General features: G+C 43.0%; 1 protein-coding gene across 1 annotated transcript in view; it reads left to right on the top strand.

Annotated features, from left to right (window-relative positions):
• LOC311225927 (alsin-like) overlaps nucleotides 1-23388 on the top strand; it is a 165651-nt gene that overhangs the window by 85932 nt on the left and 56331 nt on the right. The window contains exons 19-21 of the mRNA XM_084311318.1: nucleotides 8761-8859; nucleotides 9414-9578; nucleotides 15706-15817. Of these exons, the coding sequence (XP_084167444.1) occupies nucleotides 8761-8859; nucleotides 9414-9578; nucleotides 15706-15817 (376 nt within the window). The remainder of the gene's footprint in view (nucleotides 1-8760; nucleotides 8860-9413; nucleotides 9579-15705; nucleotides 15818-23388) is intronic.

The raw sequence follows: 23388 nt of genomic DNA, 5'->3' as shown, positions 1-23388 counted from the left end.
TTCGTCCCCATTTGTACATTGGGTGCATTTGGAATCTTGTTTGAGCCCCATTCGGCACAGTCTTATAGGAGTCAAGTATGTCCTGTGAATATAGTTAAGATTGATTTGTTGATGATCCGGGTTCCTTGATGTAAGTCGGACATTTGCCCAGGCTCCTTGCCAATCAAAGTCCTTTTCCAGGTCTGGTATATCCCTCCTCCAGACAGAGTCAAGTTGGAGGGTTTCATACGAGGACGTTAGTAATTGATGATAAAATTCTGAAACAAAACCTCTCGATGTCTCTCTTGAGTAGAAGAATTTGTGGTATCTGTGGTGTTCAATTGGTCTGTCTAATGGAACACCGTGAGACTTCAAACATAGCTCTAACTGTTTGTGAAAAAGCCATGTGGACTTGGTGAGATTACATTTTTTGCGTATTTCTTTATCACTACAAAAACCCTGTTTGTTAAAAACATCCCCTAATGAGTGTATGCCTTGCTCTTCCCATATAGGGAATCTTATAGGTCGTTTTCCAATTAAGAGAGCATTGTTATTGAATAAGGGAGTATGATTGTGCCATTCTTGTGGGTTAGGATTTTTTTTTTGTGATTCACGCCATATCCGGATCGCATGAGTAATTATGGGGCCAAATTTTCGTTCACAGTGCTTGATTGGTAGTTTAGTGTATGCTATGTCCTTCAGTCTATGTGGGGCTACTATGTTTTCTTCTATTTTCCTCCAAGATGCTAATGCTTGGGAGTCAAACCATGTTGTCAATGGACTTAATGAGTACGCCTTAAAATATAGGAAAAAATCTGGAAATGCCATGCCACCATCTGCTTTATTTCTCTGTGCGGTGGATCTTTTTATACGTGGTGGTCTGTTATTCCAAATAAATTTGTATGTGGAGGAGTGTAATCTTTTCCAGTAACCCTCTGGAGGGGGTAACGGTAGCATTGAACAGAAGAAGTTGATTTTAGGTAGTACATCCATCTTAACTATTGATATCCGTGCTTGTACTGTGTTTTTAAGTTTTGCCCATCTATCAAGGTCGTCTTTGATTTTATTTTGGATTTTTGTGTAGTTGTGCTTCACCGTTTGTCTTATGGTAGGGAATATTTCCACTCCCAAGCATCTGAAATGTTTTACCATCGGTATCTGTCCTGGGAGGGTTGTATCTTTTTTTGCAGGGGTGTTAAGTGGAAGGAAAGCCGACTTCGGCCAATTTATCTTAAATCCCGATAAATCACCAAAGTCCTCAATCAACTTGAGCAGATGAGGCAATGTGGTGTTGGGGTTTTTCATGAACAATATTACATCGTCCGCATATAAACAAATTTTTTGTTGTGTGCCCTTGATTACGATAGGTTCTATGGATTGGGATTGTCTTATATATTGTGCTAAAGGCTCTAATGATAGATTGAACAGTCCGGGACTAAGAGGACAACCCTGTCTGGCAGAGCGTGATACCGGAAATATTTCAGAGATGATTGTGCCTGTTGTAATCATGGCCGATGGGTCTTTGTATAATACTTTAATCATATCGATGAATCCTTTTCCTAACCCCATCCTTTCTAGCACTGCCCACAGATACGACCATTCCAGCCTGTCAAAGGCCTTCATAGCATCCAAGGACAGCATCGCCTTAGGTATGGTGTCCTCCTTGTCGGCATCAAGTACGTGCAGTATACGTCTTATGTTCTCAGTGATCAGGCGGCCTCCTATGAAGCCAGTTTGGTCCGGGTGAACTAAAGACGTCATATGCTTTTGTAATCTGATGGCTAATACCTTAGAGTACAGTTTGATATCTGTTCCGAGGAGGCTTAAAGGTCTATAACTACCGCACTCGTTGGGGTCTTTGTCTTTTTTAAGGAGGACTGTTATGAGTGCAATATTGTCAATTTTATGGAAGTTCCCCTCCTTGACTGAGTATAAGATCATATTTAGTAATAAGGGGCCAATTATGTCCCAACAAGAAAGGTACATTTCTGATGGGAAACCGTCTCTTCCTGGAGCCTTACCACTTTTCATTGCGGTTATGGCCTTCTTGAGTTCCTCTAGTGTGATCGGTATTTCTAACTGTTTAGCGTCATCCTCTGAAAGTTTAGGGAGAATAATTTGATTAAGAAATGTGTCCATTTTGTTTTGATCGTAGGTCATTTCTGATTTATATAAGACGGAGTAGAATACTTTGAATGTATCGTTTATTTTTACAGGATCTGTTACAAGTACTTGTTGTGCTCTAATGGTAGTTATATCTGCAAATGTTGCATTAATTCTTAATCGCATGGCTAATAGGTGGCTGGGTTTGGAACCATGGGAGTACTGCTGTTGTCTTGTGCTGCGTATTTGTATTTCCGATTGTTGTCTGTATATGGCATTGATCTCTATTTTTAGTACGTTAACTTGATTTTCTAGTCGAGTTGAGTTGTTGTATTTCAGAGAATTAAATAACGTTGAGTAAAGAGTTTCCAGCTCATCCAGTTTTGTGCTTTGATTCTTGCGCATTTTGGAGGAAAAGCTATCCGTGAAGTCTTTGATCATTCCCTTTACCGACATCCATATTATTCTGGGGTCTTGCACCGAGTTTGCATTCTCCCGTTGGAATACTATAAGAGCTTCTTTGAGTTGTGTAATGAATTCCTTGTTGTTAAGCAGCAACGAGTTAAATCGCCATCTTGGGGCTCGGGAGGATAGTATACCAAATGTACCTTTAAGGAGTAAATAACAGTGATCTGATAGTGCGTTGGGTATCATTTCCACTTCATAATTATCAAATAGTCTCTGTGATGCAAAGACATAATCTATTCTGGATAGTGTCTTATGTCTCGCCGATCGACAAGAGTACTTACGGGTCGTGGGATTAAGTAACCGCCATAAGTCCTTTACACCTGTAATCTTTGACCAATCCTTTAATGCCTTCGATGAATTCTTTTGTTCGCTGGAAAAGGCGAGGTAAGATTTGTCCATCCTTGGGTTCCAGATGGCATTAAAATCCGCTCCTATTATAAATGAGTAATCGGGAATGTCTAACATTGCATTGGTTAGTGTAGTGAAGAAATCTTCTTCGTACAAATTTGGGGCGTATACCGCTATCAACGCTATTTTCCTGTTCTTATGTTCAATCTTAGCTATAGTTATCCGACCTTCTACATCAGACCATACTCCCTTTAGTACAATATTCAACTTACGTTTAACGACTATTGCTACACCCCGAGTTCTCGTACCAATAGAGGAGTGACTGATATTATGGTATATGTTGTCCGCTAATTTACCTATGTCTTTCCCTAGAATGTGTGTTTCGCTTAGCAGAGCAATGTCCACATGTTCTTTTTTCATCAGTGTGAGCCAGGCCACGTGAGCGGATCGGCGCGGCCGAGAAATCCGCTCTTCGCTCTTTAAAGCTTGGTCCGCTCCGCTAATCACTCATGTTGACCCCGCCCCCAAGTCGCTCTCCGCTCGCTCCCCGCTCACCTTGAATCGAGCGCTCCCCGCGCCAGATCGCTCGGCAGTTTTTTTTCTTCTTTTTTTGGAGCATGGTGTAAATGAGCTCAAACTACAACAGTCTACACCCCCTGGGCCCCTTAACAATTGTTTGTATTGAGCCGCATTGTAATTGTAGCCATTCTGCAATGTTAAATAACGTTGTTTATCCATTCACTGCTCTATTAAGCGATGATAGGCTAGCCGAGCCACAATGCTATGGTCGCTGCCATTAACGTTAGCATGTAAGCTAACGTCAACAACAATGGCGTCGATACTTTTCGAAACAGGAGTGAGTGTGGGCGTCTCTACAGTGACAAAGCCTGAAGAGGATATCACAGGTTCACCCTTCTCATTGGTTGAAAATGGCCTTCATGTTTGTACATCGCCATCTGTTGCTTTGGCATTGTACTGCATGTATATATTACATCAACAGTGTTAAACCACTGTGAGCGGCCTGGAGTGGATTGGAGCGGAGGAGAACTCTCGCTCCGGACGTCGCGCAGACTCATTTTAAAACCCACTCCTCGCTCACGTCAAAACCGGCCGCTCCGCGCCCCGCGCCGCTCACGCTCCGATCCGCTCACATGCACTGGTGTGAGCACGCTTTTGCGTTTGAGTTGGTTATTTATTCCCCCGGTGTTCCATATCATTATATTCAAACTAGCCATAGTCTATACATGTTGCATTGTAATTTTTGGTAATGCTACTAGAGTGCGAGGCAATAATAGATATACATCCCACTAGTGAGGTCCCGTTGAGAGCCGAGCTTAAAAACATACATATATACAAATAAAAATCCCCTACCCTTCCCTCCCACCGAGAGTCGTACAGGATTGTGTTCCATGAACACAACCTTTGCGTATGACTCCCTCCCTTGCACCACCGGATATCCCAGAATGATCCAATTATCCTTAACATTCCTATGTATACCATAGGATCTAACACTCTAAATTCTACCATAAGTAGAATGTCGACTGTGGCTTGGCCACTTACCCGTAAAAAATAAATAAATAAAAATTTTAATGAGATAAACTAAAAATAAAGACCAAAAATAAGCTTCAATTGTCATGCCCTAATCACTTACATTTTATATGAACTTGTGTAATTTATAGTAACCCATGAATAATATGAAGGTATTGAACTGAAGAGAGAGCCTCAATAAATCAGAGAGAGCGGATGAAAAAGAAAAAAAAACAAGTAAAAGGAAGAGAACATTAACTTAGATCTTAAAAGAGCATTGCTATGCTTAAACATCTAAAGTATAAATTGGAGAAGTAGTGAAATTATTTCCCATTAATAAAAAACAGTTTTTAAATACGTATATGCAGCATTTCCCCTGACCGGGGTGGGCGATGATCGTTGTGTAGAGTGATCTTTCAGCCGGCCGGCTATGATGGCTCTGTGGTTCTGCATCTAGATAGCTGTTGATTATTCCCCCGAGGGGCTTCTGGTAGAGTGGATGACCACGTATTGCTGATATTCCAGAATGCTCCATATATCAAAGAATGCTTCGATGTTCTAGATTATTCCAATATGTCATTTTTACATTGTCTGAGTGTTCCAGTATGTTCTGGAGTGTTCCAATCTTAAATCCAATATGTCCGCAATAATATAAACTCGTCGGGGAAAGCATTCAAAAACTCTGAGCACGTAGGTCTCTCTGTCCCAAATCCTCGGTTATTAAAGGTTGTACTATATGGTGACCTTGCATAACTGAGATTTAAAAGGCCATTTATACACTATTCTGCGTGTTGTTCAGACAGGAATTTGGCTGCATCTTCAGGCGAGTTGAGGAGAACCCTTGCTCCTTGTTTGTCGACGATGCGAAGTATTGCAGGGTATATTAGTAGGGGTTTGTATTTCCCCAGGTATAGTTGAGACATCACCGTCTTGAACTTGGCACGCAGTTCCACTACATCATGACAATAATCTTCAAAGCAGTGTATTGGTACCTCCATGTATTTCAGATTGCCTTTCATCCTGCGAGTTTCACGAATAATAATTTCTTTTATTCTGACTTGGCGCAGGATAACCAATATCACTCTGGGCTTAGCGTTATTGTCACTGGAGCGGGGTCCCAATCTGAAGCACTGATCCACCTCCGGTATTTTAGGACGGATCTCTGTTCCCAAGATTTTCTGTAATTCTGTGGCAAACTCTTCAGGGTTTGCACATCTCACTGATTCGTCCAGACCGACAATACGAATATTCAGCTTGCGTTTTTGATATTCCATCTCGAATATTTTGGCTTTCTGTTCTTTATTGATTCGCATAAGCTCCAACGTTATTTCGCTGAGCTCCGTCTTGATTTCATTGTAGTTCCCCTTCATCTCAGCAGTTAGGTTAACTTTGTTAGCATCTACTTCATTGTAGATGCGAGTGAAATTGATTTCGTGGGCTTCCACTACTTTCTCCAGAGCCTCGGTGCGTTTATTCTGTGCGTCGGCGTCCGCTCTCAGCGCATCAATTTTGCCTTCAATAGATTCTTTAATAGCATCTACTTTTTGAGTTATTATCTTCTCCGACAGTTGTGATTGGAGGATCATTTCCTTCATTATTGTCTTCCCCATTTCCTCCATTTTCCGGATGATATGTTCGGTATCTGCGGAGGTGTTTGATGGGGATGAACTTGAAGCGGCCGCTGTCAAGTTTATATTTTCTGCTGTCAGCCGTACGAATCCTGATTCCTGCGGCGGGACCCCTTCGACTGGTTTTGCACTCGTTTTATCTCTCTTTGGTGACATCTCGATTCTTTTGGTCAATATAGTTAGTTGATAGTCTCAGTTGATATATGCGTCAAGTTTTAAACGCATTAATGGTATATAAATATGTTTTTAAAACGAAAAAAAAAATAACGGGTGAGCAGCTGTGTCACATGCGACCTACTCCATTCTAAAGCTAAACCGGAATCTTCCTCTTGGACTTTTACAGTGAAACCGAAAGAGCCCATTTCACAAAACAGCCTATATCTTCATCAAAATTAGTCTGATTATCCTAACACTGATAACATAGATTCCTTACCTGACATCAGATGGTATCCAACTGGTACATTCCAATTCCTGATCACCATTCGGGTATACTAGGGTAGGCTCGCGTGATGCAATATGATTTCAGATCGCTAAAAAAAAAAGAATTCCGAGAAATCTCGTGAGTGGCTTTCAACATAACTATCGGAAACCCGAGATATCTCGTGAGTGGCAGTGAAAGTGTTAACAATTGTGTGTATTGAGCTGTACTGTATTGTACCCATTCTGCAATCTGTTAATAAAATGTTCAATCAATCAATCAAATAACAACCGGTAACTTCACTGTGCTTCTTTTTTTTTTAAACTTTATTTTTTAGCGTTTATCGCTTTTCTGGTCAAGCATGACCGACAGAAACAGGTTGAAATGGGATGTAGAGCAGGGGAAGACATTCTGAGAAATGACGGCGGGTCCGGGAATCGAACTTGTGTCCCCCAGATCCGTGACGAGCACAGTTTTCCCCGACGCAGAAATAGCGCCGAGATATGCGGTGAGCTACGGGAGCTCCCCTTCACTGTGCTTCTTAAACAATGATTGGTGTAAATCGTGTCAGTGCCCGCGGCTTTACATATTCGGGGTAACATCATACATGTACATAGATCAAAATGTACAATGATAAGTTCGTTTTCGTCAATGTCAGTGTAACGGAGGTACCGCAGTCTATCCACAGTCACGAGGTACAGTAAGTGGCTGTGGACGTTAAGCGGTACTGCAAGTAAACTCACTCCCCAGAGGCATCCAGACCCAGTAGCAAGAAGTGAATTCACCTCTTGGTATAGTGGTCTGTGATGCCGCCCGCAACGCGGGAGATCGGGGTTCAACTCCCACTCAGGGCGATCCCTTAACAGGGGTCGAATCGACTAAACACAACGCAAGTAAGATCACACCGGCTACACGTGGTGCCGTGACCCGGATGCCCTGGGTGGAGTGAGTTTAGGGGGGTGAGTGTAACAGAGGTACCACAGTCTACTTCCAGTGATGAGGCTAAGCTATGCTAGCGGAGCGTCTATTCCCAGAGCTGAAATGCACGCACAGAGACAAAAAAGGTGTGCATCTTCTTGTCTAACTCCAGGGAAGATGTTAAATAAGCTAATTTCCAAAAAAAGTGGAGTCGTCCTTTAAGCTAAGAAGTCTGCTAAGAAGCATAATTATTTATTATTATTATTTAATTTCATTGGGTTTTTAGCCCTAGTTGCACTTTTGTTGCAACCCCAGTTATCCCATTAGGGGCGACAGTGGCTCAGGAGGTAGAGCAGTCGTCTGGCAATCCGGAGGTTCCCGGTTCGATTCCTGCTCCTCCCAGGCAGCGTGTCGATGTGTCCTTGAGCAAGACACTTAACCCCTAATTGCTCCCGATGAGCAGGTTGGCACCTTGCATGGTTGCCTCCGCCATCGGTGTGTGAATGGGTAAAATGTGAGTAACAAATTGTAAAGCGCTTTGGATAAAAGCGCTATATAAAAAAGCAGCCATTTACCATTTATCCACAGTCACGAGGTACAGTAAGTGAAGTGGCTGTGGATGGTAAGCGGTACTGCAAGTAAACTCACTCCCCAGAGGCATCCAGACCCAGTAGCAAGAAGTGAATTCACCTCTTGGTATAGTGGTCTGTGATGCCGCCCGCGACGCAGGAGATCGGGGTTCAACTCCCACTCAGGGCGATCCCTTAACAGGAGTCGAATCGACTAAACACAACGCAAGTAAGATCACACCGGCTACATCAGCATGCCTCTTTTCCTTCTCTGGCATCTCCTGTTGTATACGTTTATATTATTCAATGAGACTGCCAGCCAGCTTTTGCGTTTTACAATGGGTCATGACAAACCAATTACATAATCCAACATTGTGTAAACAACTAACATATTCCAGGTGAGTGTATCTTTTTTGAATGAGTCGTTATGACGCAATCAATACATCTTTTCATAACGATTATTGTCCGCCATCTTGGTTTCATTCGGAAAAGACGAACGGCGGATTTATTTGAAAAAAAAGTAATTCGGTTGTCGGCGGGTTCTGGGGTCACGTGGAGTGTGATATACTAAATAACAACCGGCAACTTCACTGTTTCAGCCAATCAGAATCAAGAAATGCGCATGCCATTGTATAAAGTGTGTTAATCTCTCTCTCTCTCTCTCTCTCTCTCTCTCTCTCTCTCTCTCTCTCTCTCTCTCTCTCTCTCATAGCTGAAGAGCGTGTCTCTCACTCTGGTGTCTCTTAATTATGAGTGTATTAACCTCTCTCTCTCTCTCTCTCTCTCTGTCTCTCTCTCACAGTTATGGAGAGTCTGTGATGCACAACAAGCTGCTGACTAAGCCAGATCGCTACCTGGGACACTGGAGAGATGGGAAGATCCACGGCTTTGGAACATACAGGTCAGTCACTGGTGGGTCATCACTAAAAACTACCAAGAAGAGTTTCTAAACCAGTGGGTCTCAACCTTTTTCTCCTCAAGGACCAGATTAAGCTCTGGACCTCCATTTTAGGGATAGGCACGTATAATGTTATCCCAGGTTGAGTCTTTGCATGCATTTCTTGATTAGAGTTTGAGTAATGTTTAGGGAAATACATTTTTAGAATGTGTCTTAAAGCGAATGGCAGCAGCAATAACAAGATATTGCGCGGAGTCACACACACACACACACACACACACACACACTACCGATTAAAAAAAGAAAAGCAATCGAGCATCCTCAAAAACCACTCGGATTCAGTTGAAATGGTGAGTACTCGAGTAAACAATTACTCACGCCCATCCTTACTCCATGTGATAAGTTTCAGGGACCCCCATATGATCATAGTTCTCACCTCTGGTTGAGAACCACTGTTCCTAACAACTTGTTAGGTGAAGATTATGACTTGTCTGGTGTTGTGTTCGTATGGGTCCATGCCTGTTTGTCTATACATGCCTGTACGTCTGTCTGCGTAGGTACGCCAGTGGCGAGGTGTACGAGGGCTGTTTCCATGATGACCAGCGCCACGGTTATGGCATGCTGAGTTCCGGTAGGCTGGCCAGGACTTCCTCCAGTGTTTTCATTGGCCAGTGGGTTCATGACAGAAAGACAGGATATGGAGTCTACGATGACATCACAAGGTACCCCCCCCCCTTTCCCCCTATATTATATAACATTGATTTCTGACCGGACATTGTGATTGGACAAGCCACACAACGGTGGTGTGCCCTCACATGCTAATATTTTTATTTATATTTTAATATTTTAATATTTTAATTACATATTATTACATTATATTATGTTAATATAGGCTATATTAAATGTGTTATTGTATATATTAAATGTTGTATTGTATTACATATATTAAATTCTTAGGAACCGGTAACAGGTAGGCTCAAATGCACCACATGGGAGACAGAGGATTGTTCAACAAGGCCAAAACAAACTACTATTCCACCCTCATCGGCAACCAGCAAAACCACCCCAGGACACTCTTCTCCACCATCAACCGGCTACTCCGCCCCCTCGACCCCCCCCGCCCATCTGGTGCCCACGACCTCTGCTCCAGGTTCCATGTCTTCTTCCAGGACAAGATCAATACCATCTACCAGCAGCTAGCAGTGCCCCCCTCCTCCCCCTCACCTGCTCCTCCCCCTGGGTGCCCCCCCCCCCAATGCAGCCTCTCCTCCTTCTCCCCGGTAAATGGTCCCCAAGTTGTCAAGCTCATAGCCTCAGCCAAAGCCTCCACCTGCTCACTTGACCCCATGCCTACCACCCTGGTCAAGATCTGCCTCCCTGCTCTCTGCCCCACCATGGTCAACATCATCAACTCCTCATTTTAATCTGGTCTCGTCCCCCCCTGCTTCAAAACAGCCTCCGTCACCCCCATCATTAAGAAACCCGGCCTCGACCCAGACGAGCTAAACAACTTCCGTCCGATCTCCAACCTTCCTTTCCTTAGCAAAATCTTGGAAAGAGCAGTGGCCGCCCAACTCCAACAATACATGTCCAACCATGAGCTCTATGAGCCTTTTCAATCCGGCTTCAGAACTCAACACAGCACAGAGACCGCCCTCATCAAAATTACCAACGACCTCCTCCTTGCAGCTGACTCTGGCCACATAAGCATCCTCATCCTCCTTGACCTTTCTGCAGCATTCGACACAGTCTCCCACTCCATCCTCCTCAACCGCCTATCCAACAACCTCGGCATCACTGGCTCAGCACTCTCCTGGTTTCAATCCTACCTCACCACCCGGACACAGTTCATCACCATCGGCGACTCCAGTTCCACCCCGGCCCCAGTCAACCAAGGCGTCCCACAAGGCTCCGTACTTGGCCCAATCCTATTCACCATCTACATGCTCCCCCTTGGTCAGATCATCCGCCGCCACGGCCTCAACTTCCACTCCTATGCCGACGACACTCAACTCTACCTCTCCACCAAACCATCCACCCATCTCCCCCCACAATCCCTTATCAACTGCCTGCACGAAATAAAAACCTGGATGTCATCAAATTTCCTCAAGCTCAACAACAATAAAACCGAGCTCATGGTTGTGGCACCCAAGGCCCTGCTCCGGAAGGTTGGGGATCTCACCCTCAACATTGACGGCTGCTCCATCTCCCCATCCCCTAAGGTCCGCAACCTGGGCGTTATCCTGGACTCCACCCTTTCCTATCAATCCCATGTAAATTCCCTCACCAAATCCGCCTTCTTTCACCTCCGAAACATTTCCAGACTCCGACCATCACTTTCCGACACCACAGCTGAGACCCTCATCCACGCCTTCGTCACCTCCCGCCTGGACTACTGCAACGGGGTCCTGTCCGGGGTCCCAAGCAAAACCCTGGACAGGCTCCAGTATGTTCAAAATTCAGCTGCCAGGGTTCTAACCCGCACCAAACCCTGGCAGCACATCACCCCCATCCTCATCCAGCTCCACTGGCTCCCCATCAAATCCCGCATCACCTACAAAACCCTCCTGCTCACCTACAAATCCCTTCACGCCCTGGCACCTCAGTACCTCACTGACCTCCTCCACCCCTACACTCAGTCACGGTCCCTGCGATCCACGGACACTGGTCAGCTCTCCATCCCCCGAACCAGACTGCGGACGTTCGGGGACAGAGCTTTCAGTGTGGCAGCTCCCACCCTCTGGAAATCCCTCCCCGCAGAACTCCGCACCACCCCAACTCTGGACTCATTTAAAAAACTGCTCAAAACCCACCTCTTCAACCTGGCCTTCAACCCCTAACTTTCTCACTTTATATGTATGTGTTGTGTCTGTCCACTATGTTTGTTGACTTGTTATCTCCCCCCCCCCCCCCCCCCCTTATGTAAAGCGACCTTGGGTCCTTTGAAAGGCGCTATATAAAACGAAGTATTATTATTATTATTATAACCCCGAAGGGCATTTAATAATATGTTGCAAAAATGAATGCACACCAGTGCGGTGTGTGTGTGTGTGTCTTGAGCCTGGCGGGTGCGTAACCGTGACCCAGGGGCGGACCTTCCTACAGGCGATATAGGCGGTCGCCTAGAGCGCCACCCAGAGGGGGGCGCCCCCCTCTATATCTGCAACCATTATTTTTACATTAAAAAAATTCTAACATAAGGGAAAATGAGCCAAAAATCTAAAACGGTCGGTCGGTCGGTTAGAGAACTATGAAGAAAAAAGCAAAAAAAAAATAAAAAAAATAAAAAAAAAATTACAACAAAAAAAAAAAATTGGGGGGGGGGGGGGCGGCGCAGTGGTGAATCTCGCCTAGGTCCGCCCCTACCGTGACCGGTGGGAAGCACGGGAGTGAAGCTGTGAAGACAACAGAGAGAAAAATGGGATAAGTCTTGAGTCTTCACAGCAACAACGAGGAGAAGCACACAACAACAAGGGAGACAAGAACACGAAGAAAACACGAGACGTCAAAAAACCATGGAACGGGTGGATACAGGAAAACACCATTGATTGATTGAAAACTTTATTAACAAATTGCAGAATGGGTACAATACAATACGGCTCAATACAAAATTGTTAAGGGGATGCAGACCAGAGAAAGACTTTCGTCTTGTTTACATCAGGGTCCCCCATTTTCAATTCATCATGACATTTATGACATACATGACATATACTACACAATATACAGTACTGTTTCATCAAGAACATTTATGACATACAAGACATATACACAATATACAGTACTGTTTAAGAGAAAGATCTTAAAAGAAAAATATATACATTCAAAGGGGAAGAAACTGTACATTGGATGGGGTGGGGGGGGGGTTGGACATTTACCGGGGCCAGTTTCTAATTGCAGCCACCCGTAGGTGCTCTTTGAGAGCGGTTTTGAAGGAGGGTAGGGATTCACATAATTTTACGGCTGTGGGTAGGGCGCGTTCCACATTGTTGTGGCATAATTGCGAAACGTGTTTAGTCCCTTGTTTGAGCTGAATCTGGGTTGAACATGATTTGTGGAACTCCCCCTGGTGTTGTGGTCGTGGAATTCACTGACCTTTGGGAAGTATTTCGACATGTACATGTTTTGAGATGTTTGTAGTCTTGTATTTAGTGCCTTTGAGGTGCTTTGGTACCAAGAGGTGCATGCATAGTCGTAGTACCCTTGAATGAGTGCTCCTGTTAGAGTCTTACAACAGGAGTAAGGTTAACATGTAAACTACGAAAAACATATTCAGTGGGAGGAATAGCAAGATACTTGCCAGGCCGTCAATAAACGGAGACCTGACACAGATGCATGGAGATCCTGGTCTTCTTGTAGGGTGGTGTGGTGATTAGACGGCAGGTGCGTAGTCTCCATCCATCAGCGTGATGATTCTCAACTGCTCAAAAACTGAATAATTTCAGGTAATTAATAATTTCACTGGATGCATTCAAAAGGCTTTCTAAATGTAAGCATTATCTGTGCAAAATATGATAATTAAAAAAGTAAAAATTAACATTACATATCTCTTGTTGTTGAATTAAACCAACATGCATACTTTTGACAATAAATAAAATAAGAATTGGTTCTTACTTGCTTGCCTGGGTAAATAAAGGTTAAATAAATGTTAAAAAAAAAAAAAAAAAAAAAAAATTGATACCGATATTTTCCGATATCACATTTTACTGCCGATATCGGCCGATAATATCGGTCGGCCGATAATATCGGACATCCCTATCAGGGAGTGAATGGGACAGACACAGGGTTAGAGACAGGGGTGTGTGAGGGAGACAGAGAGGATTGTGCAGGTGGAACCATAACATAAATGTTGTGTTGTATTACATATTAAAGGGGCCCTATAGTATTACATATATATTAAATGTTGTATTGTATTACCTATCAAAACTGCAGTCAAAGTGTATATTTTCAGCACTATGTTTGTTTAGCAATGATTAAGTGTTATTAGTGAAATATGACTTATGAAATAATCTCCAGAAAACGGATGATTTAGATAGCAGAACAGGAAGAGCTCATGAAACCGTTTGATTTCACTTCGATCACAATATATGTGTGTATTTTACTCCACAACGTGTGCCGTTGGTGACGATAAAAGCATCAAAAAATGTGATTTCAAAATAGTAGCGTGTACAGGTGAGAAATGGCAACGTTTTTTAGTGAATTGCACGTATTGCTGCATAGCGTCGTTTTCTGGGATTAGACAGGATTATTCTAAAACTATAGTCATATTCACCACGGTATAAAACGGGAATGTATGGATGAAAAAATTATTTCTTTAAAGGGGAACTATCTTATAAATGGCCTTTTTGAGTGTTTAGCATTGTTTCCTAGCTATGTGAACTTATATTAATATGATCTATGTCTCAAAATTCTCATATTGGCGCATTCTTCCAATTCTCCTCTCACAATATTCACCCTCACTGAACTGAGTCGTTTGAAAATGTGCCTATATGTGATGTCATGCAACATTAACTGCTGCATGTTAATGTTGGGACGCTGCACAGTGGTTTAGGTGGCACCTGTAGCCCAGGCTCAAAACAGCTCGAAATCTTGAGGTAGAAAAATGCTGTTTTTGAGGACTTGATTAGAAATACAAAACAATGAATAAAAAATATATATATATTACAGAGGTGTTCCATAGACTCACAGGAATTGTGTAAAAGTGCCCAAATAGTGAAAGAAATAGTAAAATAGTTCCCCTTTAACACATATTGAGCGATAGATAGTCGATGTCAAATGAGCAATAGTGTTGTATCCATAGCTATAATATAGAATATAGTTATAGCCCTGCAAACACCGCCAAGTATTCCTATACTTAGAGTGTTGCGCTTTTAACAACACATCACGCGTATCGCTGTGGCGTCCAAAGTGTTAAGAGGTTAAAGTCCTAAAGCAAAAAATAAATGGTTTAAAGTCCTGTAATCAATAGACCACTAAAGCAACAAAATAAATGGTTTAAAGTAGGGATGTCCTGATCCGATCACGTGATCGGGATCGGGGCCGATCACGTGATTTTCCGAAGATCGAGATCGACAAAAAAAAATCAGATTTTTATTTTTATTTTATTCAACAAACATGACCATGTTCACGTCTTAAACTCATACTGAGGCCTTAGTTTTGGTTTTAAATTGCATCATTCATTTATTTATTGTCACACAGAGCAGAAGAATTTTGCCAAAACAAACCAATAGTATCCAGCTGCAGAACGGCAGACCAGCCACACACTCAGACCCAAATAATTTTATATTTTTATTTTTTTAATCCCAATTTCTCACATTACATTCACCCTGAATGTTGACGTTATCCAGGTGAAAAGTTAACTTCATAAATCATTTGATGTATAATTAAATCAAAGGAAATGCGTTTGGGTCTGAGAGTGTGGCTGGTCTGCCGTTCTGCAGCTGGATACTATTGGTTTGTTTTGGCAAAATTCTTCTGCTCTGTGTGACAATAAATAAATGAATGATGATATGCAATTTAAAACCAAAACTAAGGCCTCAGTATGAGTTTAAGACGTGAACATGGTCATGTTTGTTGAATACATTTTTTTGTTGTTGATCGGATCGGGAAATATCGGTATCGGTAGATAGATACTCAAAATCACATGATCGGGATCGGATCAGGAGCAAAAACACGTGATCGGAACATCCCTAGTTTAAAGTTCTAAAGCAACAAATAAATAGTTTAAAGTCCTAAAGCAACTAAATACATGGTTAAAAGTCATAAAGCAACAAATAAATGGTTTAAATTTAATATTGTATTACATATATATAAAATGTTGTATTGTATTATTAAATGGTGTGTTGTTTTCAGAGGAGAGAAGTACATGGGGATGTGGTCAGATGACCAGAGGCAAGGCTGTGCTGTTTTGGTCACTCAATTTGGAGTCTACTATGAAGGGACCTTCAACAGCAACAAGATGACTGTAAGTACACTTGTATACTGCTCTAAAGTATGCACTTCAACAGCAACAAGATGGCTGTAATTACACTTGTATAGTGCTCTAAAGCAGTGGTTCTCAACTGGTCTAGCCTCGGGACCCAACATTTTCCTTAGTCATTAAGTCGCGACCAAATTCTTTTAACCACTATGATTTATTTATTATTGCAGTAATACGCAATCTTTCATGCACTGTTAAAAATATGAAATAAACACAAAAAAGTGCAACTAGGGCTAAAAACCCAATGAAAAAAAAAAAAAAAAAAAAAAAATAATAATAATAATAATAATAATAATAATAATAATAATAATAATAATAATAATAATAATAATAATAATAAATAATTGAGCTTCTTAGCAGACTTCTTAGCTTAACATAACAGACCTACAGTAAGTTTGGGGGAACTAATGGGATAACTGGGGTTGCAACAAAAGTGCAACTAGGGCTAAAAACATAATGAAATAAAATAATAATAATAATAATAATAATAATAATAATAATAATAATAATAATAATAATAATAATAATAATAATAATAATAATAAATAATATATCCTTCTTAGCAGACTTCTTAGCTTAACATCCCAGGGAACTAATGGGATAACTGGGGATGTTGTTTGCTCCTGACAAGAGTCTCAAAGTCTGGGGTGATGGTAGACAAAGCAACTCTGAGGTCATGCTCAATGTCCAATCTGTTCCTCTGCTTTGTCTTCAGCTGGACCAGAGCTGAGAAGCCACTTTCACAAAGATAGTTAGTGGGGAAAAAGATAAAAAAAAAAAAAAAAAAATCACACACATCCGCGACCCACTCAAAATGGCCCCGCGACCCACTGTTGGGTCGCGACCCGCCAGTTGAGAAACACTGCTCTAAAGTATGCACTTCAACATCAACAAGATGACTGTAAGTGCACTTATATACTGCTCTAAAGTATGCACTTGAACACTTGTACTCTTCATTCATTATGTCCTAATAGGTTGGACATACTTCTGCCAAAATATTGTAAACTGCAATATGTAATATCTCCATGGGTAAATATAGGTTCTTAACACTTTGGCTGCCGGAGGTTAAATTCATGATATACCATCTGTTGCCAGCTCTATTTGTCTATGGATAAGTTCCCCTTCTTTGCAGGGCTATAACCTTTTAAATCCTATTGCTAGATTGCCATTATTAGGGCCCATTCAAAGTCCTATATGTATTGTTCATTGTGTAGCAACGTTAAACTTTTTCATTCACATATTCATAGTAAAATATGGTCTAAAGTATAAGTATGTTTTTATCGTTTTCTGCAGCTTTCTTCAGAACGTGATTTATAGCTCCAAATGCATTATATTGATGATGAAATACAGTTTGATAGCAATCGGCGCGATATAAAAAAATCCAACTGGACGGACTTCTGGAAGTTACTACACGTAATCTGATGTTGACCGGATGGCCGAGGGGGCGTTTATAATTCCGTGGGCAGCGTTATACCAATCATCTAATGTGGGTCAAATGTTCATCATAGCAGTTAGTATCGTACACATTGAAAAATAACGCTGAATCTTACCGTATCTTCCTCGCGCCGTTGGGCGATGAGCGTGGAACAGACATTTTCCTATTATGGGATATAGAAATATCCGGTCCATTTCCAGGTTGTATAATAATATATACGTCCAAATCATGTTGTTTTTTCGAGTTATTTGCAGCGATCGATGTTCACTGTGTGAAGACTGAGTCTCTCTAACACTAGCGAGTGCCCGGACCCCATATGGAGTGAGTCCTACCGGGTTAAAGGTAACATCCGTTTTTTCGATCTGCCGATCGGCCACCAGATGGCGGTCTTGAACCGCTAGAGGATTGAGAGGAGATCACACTTGTGTCTCAGGGCCCCGGAAAGGAAATATGATTCCGATCACAGATTTTTGAAATATTGATATCAAAGACGAGTTACGGCGTCTTCGGCAACTTGAGCATGGCGGGGAAGGACGCCTAAAAGCGTCTTCCGGCAGTTAAAGTGTTAAAGGAACACGCCGACATTATGGGAAATGCGCTTACCGTCTTCTCCAGAGTCAAACAAGAAGATAGACACCAATTTCCTCTCTGTGTGTTCAGTAGAAAGCTATCCGGCTGCAAGCTAGCTCAGCTTAGCACAAATGAATGGATGTGGATACGGACCATTAGCCTAACTTAAAACTTCAGAAGTTGTGTTTTTGGCCAACACCTAGGCTAGCTGGTCCATATCCACTTCCATTAATTTGTGCTAAGCTAGGCTAGCTTGCAGCCGGATAGCTTTATATCCCTGTGGAATTGCCCATTAACCCATTCCCTGCCACCACTTTGATCATCTTATACCATTCTCTGGCAGTACTGTAAGTCTATGGAGATGTTCACCTTCTTTGCAGGGCTATAACTTTTTAAATTGTATTGCTAAATTGACATTACTATGGCCCATTCAACATCGATTATCTATCGTTCAGGATGTAGGAACGTTTTACTTTTTCATTCACACATTCATACGAAAATACCGTCTAGAGTATAAATATGTTTTTCTCGTTTTCTGCAGTATTTCCTAGAACGTGAGATATAGACATAAATGCATATATTAGATTATCAAATGCTGTAAAGGCCGAATGAGTGTTTTTTGTTATTGATTATTAGTATTAATATTATCATTATTACTATTATTATTATCATTATTAGAAGGTTACAATTTATGGGAATGTAATGATTTATGGGAATGTAATGATTTATGGGAATGTAATGATTTATGGGAATGTAATGATTGAGGGGAATGTTATGATTCTGTGTAGCCTGTTGGGTGGACTCTGTTGCGCTGTGAGTGGATCAACTGCAGCCAGTCAGGTGATCGGCCACAGCGCAGCGGAGATCATTAAATAGGTGATAGGAATCAGCTGTGGGCGGTAGCCGATGGGGAAGGCATATGATTTTCTTACCGCTCGCTTAGGAAGCTTAACGCTTTAGAACGCTTAGAACGCTTCAGCGCTTCAGGACGCTTTCGGAAACTGTACTGTTTAGATTAGTCTTATTTAGGAAACACTTTAAGCAATTAGACCAGGTTATATGACGTTTAGGATCACTGTGATCAACCCTCCCATGTAACCTAATTATTCTAATTAAATCGGATCACCACATCGGTGTCTGATAACGGAGCTTAATGTGTGAAGACTATTTCTTTGAACGTTGAGCGTGTATGGATTCACTCCCCGTCTACACCAGGAAGCGGCGCCGGCATGCTGCCGCTACATTAAGTAAGAAAATCAGCTTTTATTGAAGTCACAGGGGCTTCAATAAAGTGAAAGAGGACTCGCGCAGATATTGACGCGACCCAAGGCAGAGGCGCGCGTCAATAAGGACAACACCGGAGGAGGACTCGCAAGAGGACTGACAACAAGGATCCAGCATTGTTGTGAGAGACAATCAAAGATAATCGATCAGCAGGAAGGAATCGATCCACACCAGCACAGTGAATGATCACAGCCCGAGGACATCGCTGCCTGTGATCAGCAACAGGATCGATCAACGAAAGCATCACCACCAAGAGGGGAGGATCCTCCCTCCCGGCTCGAGGACAACAAACGGAACGTGCGTGAGTAGAGTGTATGAATGGTATAGACACTACTGCGTACGTGGCGCGCGCAAACGGCGCCGTGGAATATAAGCCAAGTTATAAAGCTGTCTTAAGAACTGGTCGATAAATATAGACAAGATGTCAAGCGTCAGATATTGAAACAGAGAACATGGATTTGACACAAGCGTCAGATATTGAAACAGAGAACATGGATTTGACACAAGATGTCAGATATTGAAACAGAGAACATGGATTTGACACAAGATGTCAGATATTGAAACAGAGAACATGGATTTGACACAAGATGTCAGATATTGAAACAGAGAACATGGATTTGACACAAGCGGAAATGGAGGCTGAATTTAATCTAAAGAGAGCTGCATTAGAGGCTGAATTAGGTACCAACAGAGCTGCATTAGAGGGTGCATTAGAGGCTGAATTAGGTACCAACAGAGCTGCATTAGAGGGTGCATTAGAGGCTGAATTAGGTACCAACAGAGCTGCATTAGAGGGTGCATTAGAGGCTGAATTAGGTACCAACAGAGCTGCATTAGAGGGTGCATTAGAGGCACAATTAAATGCCACTGCACTTTCCGCGAGAGCTGCATTAAAGGCAGAGAGGGAGATGTTGGAAATTGATACAGACATCTCTGTATCAAAAGCCAAAATCAAAGTAATGCAACATTTTGAATTAGAGGATAGATTAAGGCTGCAGGAGGCTAATTTAAAGGCTGAATTAAAGGTTAAATTAAGGCTGCAGGAGCAGGAGCAGCTCCAGCTAATTAGCCACCAGCAACAGCAACAGGAGGCCAGACCGGCTGACAAGAAACAGTTTTACTCTGACTCTGTCAACCCAAGTGACATGCCTGCCTGCAAAGAGCAGCTGAGAAGAGAGGAGAGAGAGCGGAAGTACAAGCGTAGACGGATTGAGGATCAGCGACAACTTCTGCGGCTGCAGAGACAGCTTCAACAGGAGAGGGCCTACCTCGTGTCTCTACAGCAACAACAACAGCAACTACAGCAACAACAACAGCAACAACAGCCACAAGAGCTACAGCAGCAACAACAGCAGCAACAACAAAGCCAGCAGCAACAAGAGCAGCAAGAACAACGCCAGCAGCAACAAGAGCAGCAAGAACAACGCCAGCAGCAACAAGAGCAGCAAGAACAACGCCAGCAGCAACAAGAGCAGCAACGCCAGCAGCAACAACAGCAAGAACAACGCCAGCAGCAACAAGAGCAGCAACGCCAGCAGCAACAACAGCAAGAACAAAGCCAGCAGCAACAAGAGCAGCAAGAACAACGCCAGCAGCAACAAGAGCAGCAACGCCAGCAGCAACAAGAGCAGCAACGCCAGCAGCAACAACAGCAAGAACAACGCCAGCAGCAACAAGAGCAGCAACGCCAGCAACAAGAGCAGCAACGCCAGCAGCAACAACAGCAAGAACAACGCCAGCAGCAACAAGAGCAGCAACGCCAGCAGCAACAACGGCAAGAACAACGTCAGCAGCAACAAGAGCAGCAAGAACAACGCCAGCAGCAACAAGAGCAGCAACGCCAGCAGCAACAACGGCAAGAACAACGTCAGCAGCAACAAGAGCAGCAAGAACAACGCCAGCAGCAACAAGAGCAGCAACGCCAGCAGCAACAACAGCAAGAACAACGCCAGCAGCAACAAGAGCAGCAACGCCAGCAGCAACAACAGCAAGAACAACGCCAGCAGCAACGAGAGCAGCAAGAACAACGCCAGCAGCAACAAGAGCAGCAAGAACAACGCCAGCAGCAACAAGAGCAGCAACGCCAGCAGCAACAAGAGCAGCAACGCCAGCAACAAGAGCAGCAACGCCAGCAACAAGAGCAGCAAGAACAACGCCAGCAGCAACAAGAGCAGCAACGCCAGCAACAAGAGCAGCAACAAGAGCAGCAACACCAACAGCAACAACAACAGAAGCTAGCCCAGAGCCTGGTTCTCCAGGCTCAGCAGAACCAGCAACAGAACCAAGTCCAGATGGCACCAACCCCGAAGTCTGCAGCCAGCCAGGCTCAGCTGAAGAAGAAGCCAGAGGTGAAAGTGAAGTCCCTTGACGGCAAACAAAGACAACAGCTGAAACGGCAGCAGACAGCCGCCACCAAGCCACAGGTGGCTCAGGTTTCCACGCACCTGCAAAATAAGCTCATGAAGGATGCAGAGCGCAAAGATGACGGCACGGATAAACGGAAGGACAAGGACAAGTACAAGAACAAGAGAAAGAAGGAGAAAGTGAAGTCACCAGACGGCAAGATTAAGAAGGAAGAGAACAGTTCTGTATTGGAAGAGAACAGTTCACGTAAGAAGAATATGAAGTCTGAGCATGAAGAGGACCCCTACCACTCTCCTAAACACCAGAAGTCTCTGAAGAGGGAGCGAGATGACGTGACAGGAATCGACTTCAAACCTAAGAAAATCAAGACTAAAAACAAGGTCAAGAAAAGTAAACGGGATGAAGAAGAGGACATCAAGCCCGAGAAGACTAAGAACAAGAGAGGAGTAGTGGTGGAGGGAAAAGACAAGTTTGGAAGATCTCAGAGCAGAGACAACTCTAAAAGATCTAAGTGCAAAGAGAAGACTGGCATATCTAACAGCACAGAGAATGTACCTCTTCAAGAGCTAAACAAAGAAGATAGCCATGTCTGGTACAAGGTGTATCATAAAAGAAGAAAGAAAAGACGACATGAGTGGTGCTTGATTCACATCATCATTCCAAGGCACCACCATGGCAAACTCTGGAGTGAGGTGGATTGTGGACTCTCAAGCCCCCCCCCCGTTCAGCCCACTTTGGTAGGGTAAAGGGGAGGCTGACCAAGGTCCTGACAAGGCCTTGACCTTGAGAAAAGGAAACACAAACACAAGAATGTGAACAAGATGCATTGGTGTATTGATCACACGACAATAATACCCAATTAAGACCAAGGAATATGCATCATTAAGACATTTAAGTTTATTATGGACTCTTTTAAGTTATGAATTAATCATCGCTATGAAGATTTATTATTTTGTAACATGGAATGTCCAGAAGACCAGAATATGGACTCGGAATGAGCATTATCATATCCATTAAGGTGGACTACATGAGCCATGACAGAGCTGCCCCAAGCCCTCAAGACGGCAGCCTCTGGATGGCAAACACGAGCAGGAGCATCAGCCACACCGGTTAAAGAGCCAAAGGTGAGGCTTGGTGAAGATAATGGGGCCGGTAAGGACTGTGCCTTAGCCATTATAGTGGACTACACAGCGCCCAGGAACCCCGGCCGCTCGGACGGATCCAGGAAGCCTTTCCAAATGACGAAAGTTCAACCAGTGCCTACTACTGGGGCCAAAAGGAGGATTGCCAGCCGTAAATGAACACTCACCTGGCCATGTTATTTATTTTGTAATTGTGTAAACACAATTAGGGGCCGGTGTAAAGGCCGAATGAGTGTTTTTTGTTATTGATTATTAGTATTAATATTATCATTATTACTATTATTATTATCATTATTAGAAGGTTACAATTTATGGGAATGTAATGATTTATGGGAATGTAATGATTTATGGGAATGTAATGATTTATGGGAATGTAATGATTGAGGGGAATGTTATGATTCTGTGTAGCCTGTTGGGTGGACTCTGTTGCGCTGTGAGTGGATCAACTGCAGCCAGTCAGGTGATCGGCCACAGCGCAGCGGAGATCATTAAATAGGTGATAGGAATCAGCTGTGGGCGGTAGCCGATGGGGAAGGCATATGATTTTCTTACCGCTCGCTTAGGAAGCTTAACGCTTTAGAACGCTTAGAACGCTTCAGCGCTTCAGGACGCTTTCGGAAACTGTACTGTTTAGATTAGTCTTATTTAGGAAACACTTTAAGCTATTAGACCAGGTTATATGACGTTTAGGATCACTGTGATCAACCCTCCCATGTAACCTAATTATTCTAATTAAATCGGATCACCACATCGGTGTCTGA

Source organism: Notolepis coatsorum, assembly GCF_963971535.1.
Source record: "Notolepis coatsorum genome assembly, chromosome: 3".
NCBI classification, from domain to species: Eukaryota; Metazoa; Chordata; class Actinopteri; order Aulopiformes; family Paralepididae; genus Notolepis; species Notolepis coatsorum.
Note: the sequence above shows the minus strand (reverse complement) of the source record. Positions and strands in the feature narration are given on the sequence as shown.